Consider the following 23,410-nt stretch of genomic DNA (forward strand, 5'->3'; position numbering starts at 1 on the left):
CACTACAGACCCTTAGGCGAGGGGCACTAGGGGGACCCATGGTGTAGTAATGTTGTATAACAGTAATAACCTACCTCGTACAGGTCTACACTACAGATCCATAGGCGAGGGGCACTAGGGGGATCCATGGTGTAGTACATATTGTATTACAGTAATAACCTACCTCGTACAGGTCTTCACTACAGACCCTTAGGCGAGGGGCACTAGGGGGACCCATGGTGTAGTAATGTTGTATAACAGTAATAACCTACCTCGTACAGGTCTACACTACAGATCCATAGGCGAGGGGCACTAGGGGGATCCATGGTGTAGTACATATTGTATTACAGTAATAACCTACCTCGTACAGGTCTTCACTACAGACCCTTAGGCGAGGGGCACTAGGGGGACCCATGGTGTAGTAATGTTGTATAACAGTAATAACCTACCTCGTACAGGTCTACACTACAGACCCTTAGGCGAGGGGCACTAGGGGGACCCATGGTGGTGTAATATATCACAGATGATGTGGTCTGGACCTCATATGGCTGGTTTCCTTTTAGTGTGTTGTAGTTGGCAATTACAAAGATTCTGAAAACAAAATTCCAAGTCATCAATATAATGATTTTATCCTTTTAAAAGGAAGCAATCCAGGTTATTTTTATCAAAATATAAACTGTTAAAAATTCATTACAGGTTATAGTTAATGACTGAACATTTGTTATAAACCTGCATCGGTTTAATACGTTCTGGACGTAATATCCTAAATTGATTATTTCCGTATAACATGAAATACTCAAAATCACAACAGAAGACAACTGTACCTGTGTACCATAAATCACTAATATTTACCTGTAGGTCATGCCTGGCATCAGACCAAATATGGACTTCTCCTGAGAGTCCTGCACATTCCAACAATGCTGCTGGGCTCGAATCTGTTTGTCCCCCTCCACGATGTTACAGTCGAAACTGAAAGACAAAATACAGGGAATCATTTTTTTGTCTGTCTAAGTGCATACCACATGACATTTAAATACATATAGATTAGTCTTATATCATAAAATCCATTGTCAAAACTGGACAGAATGATATATAATTCACAGGAATTATTACCTCCAGTCATTATGCTTGACAAAACAATGGGCCACAACTCTGTATAAAGTGAAACCTGATTACAATAAATGGTGATTTTGGAGAACAGAAGTTTTGTAGACGTCTCTGATTCTGAGATTGAAATCACCATTGTGTACATAATACCAGCAGCATGTTTGGTCTGTTACACTGGTGTCCTTTCCGTGTAAGGTAAATTATGGCAACTACAAAGTATACTTGTTTAGGTTATCAAAAACACATGTTAATGACTATTGTACAATAAGTAAAACAGGATATACCTGTGGTCACTCTTCCTGAACTCAGACCCAAACTTCTGGCCGACGATGTTGACCACATACAACAGGAGGGTGTAGTCTGGTAGTACTTCATCCTGGAGCAGCCACTCAACCTTCACCCCTGTCTTACCCTTGGAGCTGACCTTGATGGCTGGGGGAGGAAGGGTGTTCTGCTCATGGGCTTTCTTGATAAGCTGAAAGTGAATGAAATAATTCTATATAACAAGATTCACTCAGGGTACATTCTTTAAAACAGGGGACACCAGCAGGGTCCATACAGAAATTTTGCTGTAAAATTCAAGGCTTTTTTAAGGCCTAAATCTCCCACTATTTGCATATGCTTGGGATAAAGAGACCCTGATGTTTAACCTGAATGCCTCTATACTCATCATACGTACACTAAACATTACAAAAATCTGATACTGGTTGGAATTCTAACCACTTAAAAATTAACTGGTAACAAATATTATAATTTCCGGTATTTTCTGAATTAATTTTTATGAGAATAACACCACAAAACCAGCATAATAAACATAAAATCGTAGTTTAATGATCATTTAGTCAAATTCAAGGCTCATTTTGAACATTTCAGGATAATATTGTCAAATTTAGGGGATTTAAGAGCCTATTAATTTATTTATGGCTTTTCAGGCCAATCCATTTGTTTTCAGGGTCTTTTCAAGGCCTATACAAGCCCTGTACCAGGTGTATTCTCTATAACAGGGATGACACCAGGTGCATTCTCTATAACAGGGATGACACCAGATGCATTCTCTATAACAGGGATGACACCAGGTGTATTCTCTAAAACAGGGATGACACCAGGTGCATTCTCTAAAACAGGGATGACACCAGGGACATTCTCTATAACAGGGATGACACAAGGGACATTCTCTATAACAGGGATGACACCAGGTGCATTCTCTATAACAGGGTTGACACCAGGGACATTCTCTAAAACAGGGATGACACCAGGGACATTCTCTATAACAGGGATGACACCAGGTGCATTCTCTATAACAGGGATGACACCAGGTGTATTCTCTAAAACAGGGATGACACCAGGTGCATTCTCTAAAACAGGGATGACACCAGGGACATTCTCTATAACAGGGATGACACAAGGGACATTCTCTATAACAGGGATGACACCAGGTGCATTCTCTATAACAGGGTTGACACCAGGGACATTCTCTAAAACAGGGATGACACCAGGGACATTCTCTATAACAGGGATGACACCAGGTGCATTCTCTATAACAGGGATGACACCAGGTGTATTCTCTAAAACAGGGATGACACCAGGTGCATTCTCTAAAACAGGGATGACACCAGGTGCATTCTCTAAAACAGAGATGAGACCAGGTGTATTCTCTAAAACAGGGTTGACACCAGGGACATTCTCTATAATAGGGTTGACACCAGGGACATTCTCTAAAACAGGGATGACACCAGGGACATTCTCTATAACAGGGTTGACACCAGGGACATTCTCTAAGGACTGACAAAAGGACTGTAAGCTAAGCGACAGTCTGAATATGTACACCTGGTCCCAGGCAGACATCTACTAACCACTCCATCATCCACTGTCCTAAGCAGCTCCTTATTGTCTGCAGCAACAGCCACCCTTCGCTCCGTCACGTTCAAGTCTCCAAGTCGTGCTTCATCCAGCTGGACGGACTGCTGCACCTGTATAATGGCTGTCTTATTCTGTCTCTTTCCAATCTCCATAGGAGCATATCCAGAATGAGGTTCTACTGCTGTTGTTGGGGCTCTCGACATCTGAAGCTCACCTTGTTCAACCATAACTTCCTTCGGAGTCGTTTGATTGCTCATACGAGAACTAGCGCGGGACCCCTTGCTGCGTTTTATTGACTTGTCATTGTCAGCAAAAGACTTAGAAGCATCAAAGCTGAGATGGTTGCTCTGACTGGGGATCGAGGCCCTGGACTGGCTGTCTGTGCTATCCGAGCTTGATTCTTCATCATCCGATTCCTCATCGGTGGTGCCATCCTCACTCTCATTGCTGTCTGACACGGAGCGGTGAGGGATGCCCTTCCGGTATTTATTGTACTCGATGCCTTCCTCATTGTAATCATACCTCGGCTTCCTCTGCTGGCGGGGTGACCTCTGAGGTGTGTCCGTTCCTACACTCTGGTCTATGTAACGAAAAAATTATGAGTCAAAACAGTGTTACTTCATACTGACCCTCCAGCAAACTCCCTTACTTAGAACAGTATAATTATCATTTAAACAACATATCTTCTGCACAATTTGGTGATCTTCTCTAAAATGAAAACAAATCTCCTTCAAACAAATACATGCACATCATTTGTTTTGAAACCTTACTGTTAACATGTATATTATTAAAAGCCTCCCGGTCTGGAAAAACTGCGAAACATGGACTCGAAATGACTGAAAATGTAAAAGGATCATACAACAATACATAAACAAACAAAACCCTAGTACCTATAGCAAACAAAAGACATAATTAGTGGATTCAAAAACAGTTCCTTATTTGACTAAAGTTGCAAATTCAGAGACTTATATAAGGGGGGGGGATCACAATATGTTATTGTATCAGCATTTGTACAGAGTTGCACTCTACAATCTATTAATGTGTTGTTCACTACCTATATAATATCCTCAGCCCTTAAACATTAAATCAAATACCCCACTAATCAACATGTGGTGACCGTTATTAAATCTTCTGCCTGTTAGTTGTTATTTTTACAACATGAGCAACTATAAGTCTGTGATATGTAGTGTGGGCATAAATCAAAATGGTGGTATATTCAAGATGGCGGACATTTGTGAACTTGCAAAATCTTATACTCGCAAATAAGCCCCTTCCCTACCATTGGGCAATGCTTTTTCACTAGGGGTGGGGTTTATTTGTGGTCTAATAGGGTACATATCTTGTGTGGCCCTGCCCCAATCCCACAACATTAAGTATCAATAATAGAGCTCCTGGTACCTTATGGATATACATCATTATCAATTCTGTACCAGCGGTTTTCAAATAAAAAGTCTGTCATATGGAATAAAAACAATGGTGTAAAATATTGAAATTTAGAATATTTTTTTTCTAAATTATGATAATAAAAGACAATGTCCTAATATCTAAAATGTCAAACATTAATAAGCGTATAAACATGATGTCAAATAAATGACATGCAGTATTTGACAAAAAAAAAAAAAAATCATACATTTTTTCACATCTAAACAAAACTAGGATATAAAATAAACATAGATTTTGTAAAAAAAAAAATAGGACAGGCATATGGTCCATCTAAATAGGAATATCAACCTCTTGTCACTTGCTTTGAAAAATATTTTACACTGACATTTAAACATCTTTTTCCCCTTTTTGAAATTTCTTGTTGAGCTTATATGAAAAATTATTTTAATCAGAATGCTTCATCGTAATTAAATGATAATTTCTGTAAATTGTATAAATTTCCTTTAAATTGTATAAATTTCCTTTAAATTGATTGAAACGCTTGCTGTAATGGTAGAATGTATTTTTAACAACCAATTGTCTTTAGAGACTGATTATTGTCTATACAGTGACCAACCTGCATTTTTTATGGCTAACTGTTTCAAATATTATTTTCTAACCTTGAGTTTATTTAACTGTATAACCATGTCAAATTAATTTTTAAAATCTGGGGGGATTTTTTTTATTGCAGCTACTGTTGTTTTTAAGTTATCAAACTTTCAAAAGGATATTCTGTCTTTTCGTATTGCACAGTTATCTGCTCTTGTGAGTAGGTATTGATTGTTAAGTCATTTGTTTGTGAGAGTAACGTCATAATTTTTTGAGAAAACGACGTAATTTTCTCACACATACTAATGACATAACAATCAATACCTGCTCACAAGAGCAGATAACTCTGCAATACAAATAGACGGAATAGTCAAAATCTGATAGCACCATATCAAATATAAAACTACCATAGCCTTAAGGCAGTATGTTACCTGGTATTTTGTTGATATATATTTTTACTAGACAGTTTACACAATTTCCTGATTTGGAAATCTTTTTGATAACTTTTGGTTTGGTTAATAGGGTTTAACATCCTAACAAGCTAAAGTCATTTAAGGATGTATCTTTTTGATAAGAGATCAGAATAACATAACACAACAACAAAAAATAGTAAGAGAGTATCGAACTTATATTTTGAAACTTCAAAGGATTCAGGGTTCTGTTTATATCCCAGGAAGGCTTGCATACAAGTGATGATTATTATTATTAATGAGTTAAAACTAATTAAACGTATGCAATCGAAAATATTAGCTCAAAGCATTATAAATAAATAATAAATAAAAATAAAATAAAAAAATCATTGCATTTGTCATGGTGCTGAAAAATATCAAATATTAATCTGTTTATTACATAGGCATTGCAAGGTGAAATTAAATTTTCTGTAAAAATAAAATATAAAAAAGCAAAAGGCGAGAAATGATTTTGTTCAATATGTAACACCCGACTCACCAGACGTTGATGTTGATGTTGATGTCGTTAAATAAGATGTTGTACTTTCTACTGGAACAAACAATTCAGTTTGCTCTATAGAGTGTAACGACGTTACAGTTAAACTTTTTTTTAAACATGAATTACAAACATATTGAAAATAGTATATTAATTTCACAACCTGTGTACAGCAAAAGATTTTAAAAAAAACATATTTGAATTCAAACAGTTATATAACACTGTCATGTGATTAAGCTTCAGCATACATGTAACATGTTTGATGTGAAATCATGTCAATAAACCTGAAAACTATAGTTGTGAGACTTTAACAACGGGTGAAGAGGATGCCAGAGTGACACAAGAATGCCCCTACAGAGATGTGGTGTACTCAATCAACAAGGAAAATGGCCATTCGGAGGACATACAAACTGTTAGCAGTACCGTACATAGTATCTCCTTGATTCATTTTTTTTTGGTGTTTAAAAACAAACACCTACAAAACCCTAAATCAAGTACATCCAGAGGCTAAAGAGAAAAGATTTGTAACAAGGCCAACAGGAGTGATGGTGAAGGCGAACATTCCACAGAGAAAAACATTGATGTGAATTTGAAAAGTGACTGTGAATGAAGTGGAAAAAATCAGATTCAGTGGAAAATATGATAAAATAATAATGACTTTAGTTGCATAAACAAAAGCTCATCATAAACATTGTGATGTATGACAGTCAGTGGAAGACTTTTGTCAGTCCTGGTTACAGATCTGTGTACCTCCTCACTCAGGTCACACAACATTGACTTAAACATGCTTAATATGTCAGAGTGATGGTGAATGTTCCTTGAAAGACTTCCATCAATTTTACCTGTATACCATGCTCTGCGCGCTGCTGAAGTGACACTACAAATGCATGCTCATTATGCCTGTGAGAAACAGAGTGGTAAATGTTTTTGTATGTTCCGTTTGTTCCGTTCACACACCAGTGCGGCATGCTCGGCCCATGTGACACAACACCGACCCTTAACATCTAATTCTCAGTATACCTTCCACAGCAATGGCTTCATCCAGGAGCTGGTTCCTCAGCATCGGACCATATGCCTGCAGGGACTTCATTGCCAGGCTCTCCGGAAACTTGTCTCCATAGATTTTAGAAAATAACTTCTTCCTTTCCAATTCCTCCTGCTGTTCTTCCGTCATCCTGTTAAACTCCTTCATGGTAATGGCCCCATGAGCCTGACCTGGGATGTTCGGGCCACGAGGTCGATGGTAGGTAGATCTCCTGTAATCTTCTGGACTGCTGTCCTGGAATCTGTCATATCTGCCGTCGGCCTCTGATCTTGGACTCTGGTGCTTTAATCGTCTCCGCCGGAACTCTAACCCTGGGTCATGTCTACTCCTGCCACTGTTGGGTGGGAAAGGTGTGTTATCATAGTAATCTGAGTCAGCGTCCTCCATACCCCAGTACCCCGTGTCGCGGCCATCAAATGCATCCTGGTCCCTATAGGTGTCAGGCTCAAACTCTACAGTACGACCTGTTCCCTGTCTCCGATAACTCTCCTGGGGTCCATACTCTTGAGAATACATTCGACCCATGTCTCTTCCAGACTGTTGTCCTGATCTTGGTGTATGATGAGACCTTGACCTTGGACTGTTCTCATGGTAACTATCATGACCTGACTGACCTCTTATCCTGTCTGGGCTGAACCCATCAAATGACCTTGAATGATGTGAAAATTGCCTTGACCTTCTCTCTACTTCAATGTTTTGGTTGCTAGGATACAGCCTGTCACGGTCAGGACTAAGACTGTCCATAGACCGTGATTGCTGGTGGACATATTCATCTCTCCGTTGACCACTACGGATGCCCCTCTCTGGGTAGCGTGGTTCCTGATCCTCATATCCCCGATCTTGGTCATTCCTGCCCCCAGACCGTACCCGAGACGACGCCCGGCGTGACAGCCCTCCCCCACTCATGGGCTTCTGCATAGAAGGAGCCTGAATCTCAAACATTTTTGTTGTTTTCTCAGGTTCTTTAAAAGCTTCAGTGACTTTGATAAAATTTTTGAATTTCTTCCAATCAAATTTGAATTTTTGGACATACAAGCCTTGACAAATTCCCTTCTTTAAAATATTTTCCTGCATGATGAACCTTCTCATGGTATTAGCTACTACTTTGAATGTGATGTGTGACTTAACGTGCTGTTCTCTCATATCAAACTCGGGAACCCGCAGTGCAGCAGCCACGGTGCCCATCATTTTAAAAGAGAGTTTGTAGCCTCTGGCCTTTGGTCCATTACTGTGGTCCATAGGCCCTGGGGAGCGAACGGAAGGTCTCCTTAGGGTACTCTGTGAGCCTGATCTTCCAATGTCTGGAGAAGCATAACGACTGCCTCCGTATGGAGGCACAGGAGAGCTCTGTTCATCATCATGGTAAACACTTTGCCGTTGAGATGAGAACTGACGTCTTCCTGAAGACAGGCTGGAGTCACGCCTATCAATGCCTTCACTCATACCGGATCTGGCGGGGGTAGCTTGGCGACTAGGGACGTTCTGTTTGTGCAAGTCCCGCTCCGGAGTGTGGCTGTAATCTGCTGGCATACCTGGCTTCTTCAGGGCTCTGACACCCTCTGAGGCCACACAAAAAGCAAACCAATAAAGAATGACAAAAGAATTGCAAGATTTATAAATAATTAATTTCTTATGGGATGTATACACGTAGAACTCTGAAACCTATCAGCAGTCCCGAGAAGGATGGGGAGCATGAAACTTATCAATGACATCCAAATTGAAGCAATACTAAAAAATTGTATTGTTAAATATAAAAGTTTACACATGTTAGTCCCCAGTAACATTAATCTAGATAACATATATGTATGACTGAGACACAAGTACACATTAAACAGAAAAATGACCAATTAATTCATTTTATTGATGGTGATATACTTTAATTATCATCCTTGCGTAACATACCAATGGATTTGACTTTAAAACCTTCAAATGTTTTATTAAACCAATTTGTAACTCTGAACATTGTTGAAGTGGATTATGAGTGAATAACCTTGAACTCATAAAACTGACCTTGAAATTGGATATTTATTTCATAGAAATTGACAACAACATGGGTAATTACCTTTGTATCTTGCTTTCTCTAATTCCAAATTTTCTGGACTCCTATCCCGTTTGTGATCTGTTAGATAGAAGCCATTATATGTACAACATGTGTCATTTGTACAGGGCTATACCTCTAGCCTACTTGTTATTTGTACAGGGCTATACCTCTAGCCTACTTGTCATTTGTACGGGGCTATACATACCTCTAGCCTACTTGTCATTTGTACAGGGCTATACATCCCTCTAGCCTACTTGTCAGTTGTACAGGGCTATCCCTCTAGCCTACTTGTCAGTTGTACAGGGCTATCCCTCTAGCCTACTTGTCAGTTGTACAGGGCTATCCCTCTAGCCTACTTGTCAGTTGTACAGGGCTATCCATACCTCTGGCCTACTTGTCATTTGTACAGGGCTATACATACCTCTAGCCTACTTGTCAGTTGTACAGGGCTATACATACCTCTGGCCTACTTGTCATTTGTACAGGGCTATACATACCTCTAGCCTACTTGTCATTCGTACAGGGCTATACCTCTGGCCTACTTGTCATTTGTACAGGGTTATAAATACCTTTAGCCTACTTGTCATTTGTACAGGGCTATACATACCTCTAGCCTACTTGAGTATATGTGAACCAGCATGTGTAGCAGACCCTAGATACCTACCCATAGGTAACACTGCTCTTTTAAGTTAAACACATTGCCGTTATATCTCTTTCTTCCAAATTTCTTGACCTACCCACGACATTCCTTATATATACGCAGACTTCATCACTACAGACTACAATAACGTAGACTCTTACTGGACTCTTAACTTAAAATTGATATTATTTACTTCCTGGACTCTTATCTTAAAATTGATTTTATTTACTAAGTCTCTAGACTGAACAAATGTGAGTCTCTATGCAGGTAAGGCAAACTAGCCCCATTATAATATTTGATCCACTACATACATTTAGTTTAAATAAGAATCTAGCATCGTCTATACAGTACATAACACTTAATATAACGTCACTTTATGTCACATTCTGCTTAATATCACGTTTTCCACTGACAAATGGAAAATGATATTAACTTATTCACCCCTGAAGACACATTTGAACCTTTCCAATTCAAAGGTTGGAATAGTTCATTATAAATTTTCAGGGGTGAATGAGTTAAGTGAAATCTACTGTATCAACAGAGCAGCAGATTGTTGTAGCATGCTCCCTTTTACCAACTATTTCCCTTTTGCCAAGAATTGCATATAAAACCAAACCCATGCAAAAAGTGTTCAATACTACATCACAAATGAAACACTTATTACATAATTACACAGTAAAATAATATATATGTGAGAAGGAAACACTGTGAACTTGACTTTTCTGACACCTTACTTTAAGAACATTCTGAAACTTGACTAATAACACCTAATTCTAAGGACACATTGCAGCATAGAGACAAAATATCACTTTACCTACCCTTGCTTTAAGGACTCACACAACTAAATCAGCCAAGCAGCAAGTGTTTTATACGATTGTAAACCTTACATACAATTTGTTCTGGTTAAATACAGTGCCTCTGAGTAATTTTAATGAGTTAATGTTGAGACATTTTTTAATGAATGAAATCTACAGATATCTTACTTTGGAAAAATGTATAGTTTAAGTTTGTTTTAATATGTGATGGCGGATTTATATGGGGTCAAAAGTCAGGGGGTGTTCCCGACCTGTTTCACCAGTTTGGCTGTCTGTAAATGTAGCACTTTAATTTGCCACTAAACCTGCCAAAAAATGCCTTTTGAAGCCTTTGTCAGGTATGTATCTTTGAATCTAAACAGTTATCACTAGTGTTGAACTTCAAATGTTAACGCTATTAGTTCAAAAGCTAAGTAAAAACATATAGTAAATGATTTAGTTGTGCGAGTCCTTTAAAGACATTCTGTTATATCCAACATTAATTAATAACAAATTTTCTGATTTTTATGAATAAATCTATAAAAGTCAGTAAACTTGATAGAAATATACTTGATAATGATAGTGTAGTGTACGGCTTGACAAGTTACCAGTTAACTTAAACATTAAAGTTGACAGATGATAACTGCATAGCTTCTTTTTCACACACTTCCTCAAAATACAGTAAAGTTTCGAAATGTCAACAATAAATAATGACTTATCTAATATTGCAAAAATATAAAAACATAAACAAAATAAGTGCAGGTAATCTTTGTTTACACATTAAATGTGACATAGTAACAACATGCTTTACTCCCCAACACCAGAAATGGTTCACATGGAATGACCTTGAGCTGTTCAAGGTCACCATTATACTTGTAGTTGATCACCTTGACTACAATATGTCACAATATCAAAACAAGGGGAGACAACTGGACAGGTAATAGTTACCAAACTTATACAGAAACTCCAGTTCATCAGCTCTATCATCGCTGCACTGGCTTAAATTTTCTTCTGTAGGGGTTATCAACATTTAGTTATTATAAATCACACAAAACTAGAAACTAGAACGTCTCTCTCAAGATATCATTTTGTAATATTTATGACCAGATTGTAGGAAGAACAGACTTATTTTAAAAGGATGAGTAGTATACAGGGAAGCAACATTTGACCCACTTAATAATTCTGTATTGTCAATAGTAAAGACTTTTTGTTGGTATATCAGAACCAGTATTATGATGATTGAGTGTAAAGACAATAATACATGTATATCTCAGGTGATTCTCTCTAAAATAAAGCAACAAAATAATTCAGTATTCATGTAAAAAAAAATAACAATGTATCAAAAAAACCTGAAAATTAAATAATAAGTGCCATTAAAATCATGCAAATGTAAACAGCGTATTTAGGAATATATTATACATGTAGCGGCTATAGTGATAATACAAGTGTTCCACGACTAGCAACAAACGTACATGACAACCACCAATCTAAATACAAACATATATATTTTATATACACCTATACCAATTCATTGTTCATATAACTGTCCCATTTCAGTATGTCATAAGGCCATGTCATAAATATGGTATCACACACGTGTAATAAAACCTAAAGATGCTGCTATTGGTCAAAACAGTGGGAACATTTCTATGTCAATAAAACAAATTGAACTTTATTAACTGTTTTTTTGTCCAGATAAAGTTGAATGTTTTTGCTATTAAATGAGTTTGAAAACAGTACTATGATCAGAGTTTTTTAGACTTGACCTTTAAAGACTCAGCTGTGTTTGAAATTATTTTTAAAATTACGAATGTTATGTAACATTCTGTATATATATACAGTTCATATAACCCACACCAATCAATAGTCAGTAATTGCCTCTACCGCCCCTTTCTACAACAACACCTGCCCTTACCGTCCATGGTGGGGAGCTGGCCGGCCCCTTCCGCTATCTCAATGTACTCCTTGTAGAATTCCGGCTCATCCATGCGTTCCTCCTCTGGCGGGAGCTCCACCTGCTCAAAGTCCAAGGGCAAGGTGACCTCCAGGAGGTTGGAGGTTTTAGCATGATCTATGTCAACTGGTAACAAACAATATAAAACATGGCTGAAGGTCAAAGGTAAAATTATAATGTTGGTCAAGGTTAGTTTGTCAGACAAACATACTGGAAAATGACACTCCGAAGATATTCAATATATTTTTGGTAAATGGGAGCGAGACAATGTCATACAATTACACTCCATCTTATGTATCATCAATGTTGAATTCTTCCAATACTCAATAATCAGCAACACAATAGCAAGTTCTTAAAAGAACAAATAATTCAACTGTTGCAGCAAGCAAACAAATTGCATTTGTAAGTCTGTCTACCTTTTTTATATTTTTTGTTCTTAAGTCCTTGAAAAGTTTAAATATATACATTATAAAGATACAACACAATAATAGTAAGCTTTTTATTCCTATGCAAATTTGAGGTCAGGATATAAATCTAATCCATTGTTTTTATTACATCAAAATAACAATGTATTTCTTGGCAAGCACTAACAGTCTTATCTCCAGGGTATATACAGTAATACCTTGATAATCATGATATTGATTTCATTTGACACTTTGCTTAAATTACACATATATTTTTAAGGTCCAATGTTCCATTTATTTTGAGAATTCCTTTATATGTCTCCCTAAACCCTTTCACCCCTATGTAAATTTAGTAGATTCTACCAAGCATTACCAATATGGATGAGTCCATTATAGTCTAAAGTGTTGAAAGGGTTTGACAAACCCCTTTATACTGCAACTATTTTGCTCAACCACTGGTGGCAGTATGATGATTGTTGTATAAACATCACAACTACCTGGTCGACTACAAGCCAATGCTTCAATAATCCTAACTACAGCGGGAATATGACTAGCTCACCTCAGATGAACAATTTAAGTAATGTAGCAAGTTATAACCTTGAAAATAGACAATATCGGAAAGATTGTTTTCAACAAAGAATATATTACTTATCACTTTAAACACGGTACTCTTGACTAAACAAGCCATTTGGATTGATATGTCTCGCCTGTGCCCCGCTTTGACCATCAATGCACATATCAGAGAATCTAACTGAAACGCAAAAACTTAATGTTGGTGGAGATGCTGTCAATGGACCATGAAAGGTAGGCCGCATCCAGCATTTGATGTATGGGTTGAAATGTACTACCTAAGATGCGTCTATCGTCCAAGTTTGGTTGGTCTAGCACTTATTCTTTCAGTGAAACTAACTTAAACCCAAAACTTGATGTTCGTCGGGGCAACACAATAAAATGAAAAATGAATGCACAATAAACTTTTTTACCAAGAACACAGAGATACACAACTTTTAATGCAATTATCCTGTGTGGAGGTCTAGAGGTCTATCACAAGGAGCCAACAACATATAGAGGCTTACCCTCCCCATCCTCTCCAACATTCTAAACCTCACTGCTGATTGGATGATGATATAGTACACAATGGAAATGAAAGTAGCAACCAGTGTTACATAGGGACGAATAAGATGACTTCAGATAAAAACAATCTACCTACACAAACTTCTTAGCAAAACACACTCATTTCTGGTCCAATACCTTATTCACTGTGTATATAATAGACAACCTGATTAAAACCGTCTGTTGCATGGCGCCATTAACTTTGTATTACGCATGAACAAACTTCAGGGGAAGCATGAAGTTAACGGAACCATGTAACAGATGATTTTAATCAGTTTGTCTATAAGTGGAATTCTAGGAGATCTAAACTTGCTACACATCCTTAGCAATTGACACAGACAAATAGCTTACCCTCGGTGTCCTCACAAAACACCATCTCACCATTCTCACTGTGTGGTTTTTCTAGGTTTGATGGCGTTTTGACACCTTCAAAAATTGAAAACTCACATCCATTGTGAAACTATTCATTTTTGCGAAAATAATTTGTTGGCATTGGCTAGCGAAAAGCTGGACTTTTAAACAAACTGTTTTATTTTCCCGACTGTCCTTTAAGCATAACCTGAATTCATCGCAACACTCAAAGCCATTCTGAAACTCGGCCAATAAAAACCTTACTGTATTTATTTTTAATATCTGTGGGTTTTGATGCACACAGAAACCCAAATGGTATGACTTCGTCTGAAATTTGATATATTGAAGAAAACAATCAGTTTTTAATTCACACAATCTGTAACAGAATGAAAGATTTCATCAATCAATACATTCTCACAAGATTAAGTATCTAATCAGAAAAATAACTTAGTAAATGTTTAGAACAAAAAAGATGACCACTTGAAACTAAAATGGGCATGCCAGACATATTTTACTAGTGAACAAACGAACACAACATGCAAAACTTACCATTGGTAGCTCCTTAGGGAAAAAAAAGAAAAAAAAACACTTAAAAAAAGCATTAAGGTAAGGTATTTCACATTCTACTGATACGAAAAAGCTGATTTATATAAAATATTATTTACATGATGGTACAGCTTATTTTTATGGGTTTTTTTCTCGTTAACTGAATTCAGTAACAAGTCTATGTAACATTATATAAACCGAATCTATTTTATACGTTTAACAATAATTTCAATTTGTGAGACAATGGTGACGGGCTGTGAAGCTAGGATACTGACCATGAGGGAGGGCTTTCACATATATACTGTGGATCTGTCTCAGGGTACAGCCTCCGATCACAACCTTACATCGGTCACTGTCTGGGCTAGGCACCAGCTGTAATGGGACGGTCAAACGTTACAAATATTACGATAGAAATGTTTATAAAACAACTTCAATAGTTTTTATGCTTTTAAGTAGAATTAGAAATAGATATTTCCTGCTTCATTATCTAGGCCCAGCTTTTCAAATTCTGATTACCTTAATGAGCCTTTAATGAAAATGTTACTTTTAGAAATTACCCGAAAATTTACATTTTTGTTGTCTTTGGTCGATTATTTTGAATCCCTTCACATAGCTTTAGGTTTAAAAGTTTTTTTCTCCTGTTGAAATAAATTACGGCATGATAGATTTGTGATAACTTTTTGCTATGCAAAAAAAAAAGACTTTAAAAAAAAGACCCTGGTGGAAAGTGTTCTTGAAGATTATTAATTATTATCAATTTTATTTGTCCATCCTTTGGATTGAGCCCACTGCAATTTCTTTTCAAACTTTTTATACGACAGATAAAAATAGTAATCCCTTTTGTTTATACATTGTACAACCAAATTCCAGAATAAGCCCCTAATATCTGTTTCACTCCTTTACAGTAAACGTTTCCTGCTACTATTATGGTAAAACTCCTACAGAGTAAACAGATGTCCACTTACCCTACTGCCACACTGGACGTCGTCCAGGAAGATGAGATAACCAGATATAGGATAATCTGGTGTATCAATGGCCATCCATACTACAGCAAGGGCATCAGGACGCTCCGTGCGCTCAAGGGAGATAACTGGCCCACCATCAGGAGTCCGCTTTGGGCATTTCATTACCTGTTAAAACAACAGTGGCATTTTTATAGGTCCATTAATACAATCAGTTCAGGATTTTGATAGGTCAAATGTAAGAAATAACGGGGTGTTCTTATAGGTTCATAACAACAACCAATAAGGGCATTCTTATACTCCCTTACAGAAACAAAATTGTGCATTCTTTTCTGTCATTTCAAGCACCAATAGGGGCAACCTTCCGGGTCCATTACAACAACCAAAGGACGAAGTCATTTACTAAGGAGAATTTTTTTGTTTTGTTGGATTTTCCCACAAAAGGGGGAATCTGACATAATACAAAATGTATGATAATGTGTGAAATACTGGTAAATATGTGTGGCCATATATGACACTGGGAGTCAAAGGGCTAAAAGGACTTAGAGCATTATGGGTCATTTTTGGCCTCATTACAAGTAAAAATTAAATCTTGAATTTATTTACCAATTTCTGTTATAAAAATCATATTGGTTAAATGGGGCTATCTTTTATGGTTAGATTATTTCCAGTGCACATGCCTAAATGCCCTACCATACCATCAAAATTGATTGCTATGCAAAAAAGAAAATATGGTGATTTTTTTTACAGTTAATACGCAGAAATGAAAGCCTTCGCATGCAACAAACAAAAGGTCCTTTCCAAGAATGAACACAGGTATGACAATATTTAAGCATGTCAAATATTAATTTGTTTGTTTCATGCCGAGGCTTTCAAAAATTGATGAGTGTTTAGGTAATTTCCTTCAAAATGGCAGATTTTCAACCAAATAGCGCACAACAGACAATATTCATGCATTCTGTTATGAAAATACGGTTTTGTGTCTCTGTAGTGCCATATCTCCTAAACCAGTGTCAAATGAAGTTGAAATTTCATATTTGCGTACTTCATTTATTCCAGATTACGAATATAACCACTAATTCCAAATCCCTGATGAGGCCGAAATGACCCTTATGGCCCCTAGTCCTTTGGTGTAGCCAAAATATTACAATTGGTCAAGCAAAACATCATAAAAATCTGTACCACAACCTGAATATGAAATGATATTTTGTTCAAAAATATATCTTGATTTAATCTGTGTCACTCTTTTACTTCGGCTGTTCTGAGATTTGTTTGTGTACTTAATATTAAATATAATATCTTTGTCTGTCAAGTTCAAAATAATGGCGATTTCACAAAACAAACACAATTAACTTACCAGGACATTGGAGGTCAGTGGCTTGTACTTGTTATTGGTCGAGGCGACTTCGACCTTGACCTCATACAAACGACCCCCTGCCATACCACTGACACTGATGCTGGTATTGTTTGGCGGGAACATATCACAGTAAGTCACTCCATTCAGGAATAGCTGAAGAGGTAAAACAGTAAAATATACACTTAATAATAATAATAATTTGAGGTTCTTATATACCCGTTTATCACAACCTAGTTCGTAGGTCCTCTCAAAGTGGTTTACAAATTATTATTCGTAGTTATAGGGCCCTTTGCAACCAGCAAATATCTTTCTCAACTCCCTGGGGAGCATACAGCCGGTGCTACCATTTGGCGCTCACAGCTAGCATTCAACAATTCCAGCACTGCCCAACCATGTACTCATTTACAGCTGAGTAGATTGGAACAAATGGAGTAAGGTATCTTGCCGTGACGTGACATAATGTGAATTGATTCGGTCATGAGCCCGGCGTCCTACCACTAGACTACCGTGCCTCCAAACATTGATACCGTAATGATTAGAATATCTGCTATGAAACTGATTTTCTCCTGTATAGACCTCAAATGGTACACACAGAAACATGAAAGATTTTTTTTTTTTTAATTACTCTGGAGGACCTCGTTAAAATATTTTTACAATGATGGTTTATACACTGTATTACTTGACCCGTCAATTATACAACATTTGTCATGTGATTTGGAGGTAGATAACCTACCAAACAGCCCTTGATGAGAGGGAGCTGTCCACTCTCGGGTGGGTTCCAGAACACCTCCATCACCCCCGGCTCTGTGAAGCATGCCTTGATGTGTGGGGCACAGTCCCACCATTCCCAGGCGCCGTCCTTCTGTAACCACAAACAACACCATTTACTATTGCCTCTATAGTCATGTGGACATGGCACAAACGAAAAATTGGAGTAAAAAATACAGTGCAACATATCTTTAATGATATCTACAGGGGAAAAAATGAAAATCAAAATAGTAGACAAATCATCTTAATCTACTGGTTATTTATAAACATTTTTCATAAGATAATTAGGAAATTAATGCATTCATACTTATAGACGGGTGGTTTTATAAACTGCTAGTAACTATTGACAGGTGGTAGCTGAAGAGAGGTAGTAGTTATAGACAAGTTGTAATCAGGTGGTAGTTACAGATCACAGATAGTCATTTTGAAATTTATTGTCGCTCTTACACTTGGTCCTGGTCTTTGTTCAGCTACAGAGGCTGCAGATGACATTGACTGTCGGTCAGCACCATCGTCATCGGCTACCAGGAACCTCCTGCACGGAAATTTAAAGTTACACAAATTAAAGCAAAGGTTTTATGTAATTATCTACATCTTCTAAATAATGATTGTAAGGTTCATTCCTAAAATAACATTGTGCTATAATAAGATATACATTAAAGGTAAAGGCATATGCCACCTTACACATTATATCAGTGATTTGTGTTAAGAGTTATCTCCCTTATAAAGCTCTTTAATTAGCATTTTATCATAGTTTAGAATTACTTGAGTATGCATTTATTGTGTATGGGTAACAAAAGTGTCCTGAATTCATTTATCAAGTGTAAGGGATTATTATCATAAAAGACACTTTACATTTTTTTTACAGAGGAACTCTCCTGAAATGGAGGTTCATATCAAAGTCAAGTAGCATACATCTTCAAGTGTATTATAACAAGTTATCAAAAATAATGACATATCTATAGATATGAAAATCAACAACAACTGGAATGCAGTGATGCTAAGTATATGCTATCCTTGAATATCAAATCGTTAACATTCTTTTACGACCTGGTGACCCTTGACTTACTTGGAGGTAAAGATGTCGCTGTTGAGTGTACGTTCCAGTACAGCAATGGCGCGGATAAACTTGATGCCTGGCTGTTTAAAGATCACCCCTTTATCCTGTTTAAATAGCTGTTGAAGGAAAAAGAAAGTCAGAGGTGGTTCAAATTGCTTACACGGTAAAACATTATTTTGCTAAAATATTCTAAACACTTACTGAAAACATATTTATAATGCAAATACAGTCACATTATAAATATCAACTGCAGTATTTGGATTATCCCATTGATCTGGAGGTCATCCCCTGTCCCATGACCGTTACAGTACATGTGTTCATGTATTTTAACTTGGATGTGTTCAAATACCCATTTTGTTTCAAAGATTTTTTCATTATCTCAACAACTCATTGTATTTCAAATCCTTCCACAGTAAAAACTACTGTATATGATGTACCTCGGGTGGGACAGAATCATTGCTTCTTTAAAGACATAATTTGTGTTGTCACATTTGATAAAATAACAGTCGAAATACTATCAGAAGGTTTGGCATAATGGCTTCTAACTATATCCTTGTGTAAACTGTAAATCACATTTTTTGTGAATGTTTATATTTGCTATCATATTCACAGGGATTTTAATTCATGAATGGAATAATACTAGTGAGTCTTGAGCATATCAAATCTAACTTTGGCTCTTCTTGGGCACAACTCACCATTTAATAATCTTTTGCATAATTATATTTTGCAATGTCACATGTATGTATCTCTTGTAAATTTATTCATTACAAAAAACAAGTGTTTCACCATTATTATCAAATAGTTGTGTTATCTTGATTAGTCCCAAGAATTATCTAATTCATTACCTGGTACTATTTTAGAAAAGAATACATGTCAATTGTCTTCTGTATATTTGTACTTGCTTTTTTATAAAGGATGAACTATTTTCCAGTACTTTTCAAAACATTGGCCTTAATTCCAGCATTATCATGGCTTGTAGGGACCATGCTATACAGTTTAGAAAAATATTGGTATGGTCAGAAGGTCATTACTCCAACCCCCGACCCTGTAACATAGTTACAAGGTCAATACTCCCACCCCTGACCCTGTGACATAGTTACAAGGTAAATACTCCCACTCCTGACCCTGTGACCTAGTTAAAAGGTCATTACTCCCACTCCTGATCCTGCGACATAGTTACAAGGTCAATACTCTCATCCCTGACCCTGTGACATAGTTACAATGTCAATAATCCCGCCCCTGACCCTGTGACATAGTTACAAGATCAATACTCCCACCCTGACCATGTGACATAGTTACAAGTTCAATACTCCCACCTCTGAACCTGTGATATAGTTACAAGATCAATACTCCCACTCCTGACCCTGTGACATGCTTACAAGGCCAATTCTCCCGCTCCTGACCCTGTGACATAGTTACAAGATCAATACTCCCCCTCCTGACCCTGTGACATGCTTACAAGATCAATACTCCCACCCTGAACCTGTGACATAGTTACAAGTTCAATACTCCCACCTCTGAACCTGTGACATAGTTACAAGATCAATACTCCCCCTCCTGACCCTGTGACATGCTTACAAGGCCAATACTCCCACTCCTGACCCTGTGACATAGTTACAAGATCAATACTCCCACCTCTGAACCTGTGACATAGTTACAAGGTCAATACTCCCACTAATGACCCTGTGACATGCTTACAAGATCAATACTCCCACCCTGACCCTGTGACATAGTTACAAGGTCAATACTCTCATCCTTGACCCTATGACATAGTTACAAGGTCAATACTCCAACCCCTGACCCTGTGACATAGTTACAAGGCCAATACTCCCACCTCTGACCCTGTGACATGCTTACAAGATCAATACTCCCACCCCTGACCTGTGACATAGTTACAAGGTCAATACTCCCACCTCTGACCCTGTGACATGCTTACAAGATCAATACTCCCACCCCTGACCTGTGACATAGTTACAAGGTCAATACTCCCACCTCTGACCCTGTGACATGAATTAGAAATGAACAATTTACTCTTCCACATAATAATCATTTCCTACCTTTGCTTCTTCAAGATGGAGGAGGGGAGGAGTTCCATCGGTAGTGAAGAAGATCTTAGCCCCGGGGGTGGGGCAGGAGAGCTGGATCCTATCATACTGTTTCAAGCTTCCTCCATTAGAGGTCTCAATGGTTGGCTCTTTCACCTTGGGGGCTACATCGCACAGAGAAACAAGAAACGTAATTAGTCTCTGTGTTATATAAAGTAAAATTGCTTAAATTGGTGAACTAAAATTTTAGCCCATTAACAAATTTTAACAATTTAGTGCACTGATGAATTGGCACACCCACAAAATATGCAACAGAAATAATTTAAAGGAACTTTCATATATGCATTTATGATTCTAAAACGTGAAAAGTGCTAAAATAACACTACCATTAAAACATGCATGTTTACAGTATCTGTCATCTGTTGTACTGTAGTTATATTCTTGCCTAATCCTTCAAAAAAAGCAAGGAAAAAGTGAAATGAGTACCTATCTGATATGCAGCATCCTAACTTTCCACATTAAGTCTAATAAACTGTCATATGATCAATCTTATCACAAAATAACTACTTTTTTTTCAAATTTTCACATCAGATATCTTTTAATGCAACAAAATTATTGTAAATATTTAAGATACTCAATTTTTAAAGACGAACAAATGATCTTTTACCTGATCTGAGGACGTAAACTGTGCATGAGTAGCCATCAGCTCCACGGGACACAACACTATATGATCCCGGCTCATCAAAGGTGTACAGAAAACTGTTGTTCTTCACCTTCTGGCCGCTGTTAAAGGACTTGGGGCCTTTCACTGTGTTCAGGGGGTCATCCTGTAACATAATCAATACTCAAGTCAGACAAACTTCCAAATAAGGTCACAGACAAGTCAGACAAACTTCCAAATAAGGTCTCAGACAAGTCAGACAAACTTCTAGATAAGGTCACAGACAAGTCAGACAAACTTCCAAATAAGGTCACAGACAAATTAAACAAAACCTCACAAATGAGGTACAAAACAAGCCTCCAGACTAAGGTCACAGACAAGTCAGACAAACCTTCCAAATATGGTCACAGCTCTGAAGATAAGTTTGCTAGATATAGACACAGACACTGTTCTTCAAAATGTAGTTGTAAAAAGTAAAAACAGGTCTGCAAAACATGCCATAGACAAATTATTTAAGTTTCTGAAATATGGTCGCAAGCAAATGTCTAAAATGTGGTCACAGACAATTCTGATATGTCTTAAAATACCATTTTAACTAAGACATTTTGTTTGTAAGGTCTCAAACAGATGGCCAGTAGGATGTAGTATGACAGGTATTTGGTGATTGGACAGTCAGTTTATGTAGTATGACAGGTATTTAGTGATTGGACAGTCAGTTTAGGTCTGTTATAAAATGTTGTTTCCACCTTGTACCTGTAGCTAAGTGATCTTACCCTGGTTTCATCCGAGCCGACATGAACAATGTTGTGTTCCTCGTCTGTCCCCTTCCAGGTCCACAGCACACTCTGGCCCTGCACCAACATGGAAATATCATTCATTGTTAACAGTATTTATGTTAATTATGAATTTATTTGATATTTGCTGTTTTGGAAATTCATTGATTTTCTTTAGATGCATTGTAGTAACCGGTACATATATTCTCAAGTAAATAGAAAATATGTGGTTAATGGAATATTAAATTTGACATCCAAACAAAAATAAAAGAGGAATTTCTATTTTTCTAATTCTACTATCTTTTTAAACATAACAAAACAGAAATTTTACCTTGAGGATATAACAAAAGGTCGGACTGAAGCCGCCTCTTGTCACGCGGATCGCCATGTTGTCGTAGCGGTCATCACAGATTACGCTGCTGATCTTGGGGACCTCCGTTTTCTACAAAAAAAGCAACGTGCTCAACAGGCATTCTTAAAGGTTTTTTTACATAAGTTCAAGGCATGACTACTGATGATATATATTTATTAATGTCGATTGGTTATATTGCATGTGTTTTGTTTTCTTATAAATTTAGGTTAAGCATTATTTACAAATTCAAGGATCATGCAAACAATTATTTTTCCATCGTTGAAGATGTATACATGATGTGACCGAAATACAAATTTACGTCCTTGGGAATAAAAACAGGTTCCAGCTTCAATCATAAACATTCCTGAACATGAGGAAATTCCTTCAGAATTTCCATATGATACCATTGCTCAAGTTAAGGGAAAATTTACTGGAGATTTTTACTCAACTCAAACAATGATCTCCTATGGAAAAACTGAAGTAATGATATCTCCCTTAGTTTAGGATCAATAGTGGGTCAGAAAGGTCAATTTGTGAAAGTCACCTACAGTATATCGCAGAGTTAAATTCTGATTGGATAACTAACAGGCACAGATAATAATATAGGGCACTATATATAAGTTTTAACCAGTGCTCTGTCAACAAAATCATGGTTTGTTAGCAACGTAAGTATTCTTTCAAA

General features: G+C 37.2%; 1 protein-coding gene across 2 annotated transcripts in view; it reads right to left on the bottom strand.

Annotated features, from left to right (window-relative positions):
- The window catches only part of LOC110462249, an 89,532-nt gene that overhangs the window by 43,289 nt on the left and 22,833 nt on the right, over window positions 1-23,410 (bottom strand). For both annotated transcript variants that reach the window (XM_021516134.1, XM_021516135.1), the window contains 18 exons: window positions 22,708-22,818; window positions 22,377-22,454; window positions 21,610-21,769; window positions 20,955-21,106; window positions 18,907-19,013; window positions 18,285-18,372; window positions 17,803-17,931; window positions 17,070-17,222; window positions 15,716-15,880; window positions 15,026-15,122; window positions 14,754-14,765; window positions 12,298-12,462; window positions 8,970-9,026; window positions 5,866-5,916; window positions 2,940-3,526; window positions 1,371-1,561; window positions 832-948; window positions 429-570 (listed from right to left, as the gene is read on the bottom strand). In XM_021516134.1, coding sequence (XP_021371809.1) covers window positions 429-570; window positions 832-948; window positions 1,371-1,561; window positions 2,940-3,526; window positions 5,866-5,916; window positions 8,970-9,026; window positions 12,298-12,462; window positions 14,754-14,765; window positions 15,026-15,122; window positions 15,716-15,880; window positions 17,070-17,222; window positions 17,803-17,931; window positions 18,285-18,372; window positions 18,907-19,013; window positions 20,955-21,106; window positions 21,610-21,769; window positions 22,377-22,454; window positions 22,708-22,818 — 2,562 coding nt within the window. The remainder of the gene's footprint in view (window positions 1-428; window positions 571-831; window positions 949-1,370; window positions 1,562-2,939; window positions 3,527-5,865; window positions 5,917-8,969; window positions 9,027-12,297; window positions 12,463-14,753; window positions 14,766-15,025; window positions 15,123-15,715; window positions 15,881-17,069; window positions 17,223-17,802; window positions 17,932-18,284; window positions 18,373-18,906; window positions 19,014-20,954; window positions 21,107-21,609; window positions 21,770-22,376; window positions 22,455-22,707; window positions 22,819-23,410) is intronic.

This window comes from Mizuhopecten yessoensis, unplaced genomic scaffold, assembly GCF_002113885.1.
Source record: "Mizuhopecten yessoensis strain PY_sf001 unplaced genomic scaffold, ASM211388v2 scaffold10765, whole genome shotgun sequence".
NCBI lineage: Eukaryota > Metazoa > Mollusca > Bivalvia > Pectinida > Pectinidae > Mizuhopecten > Mizuhopecten yessoensis.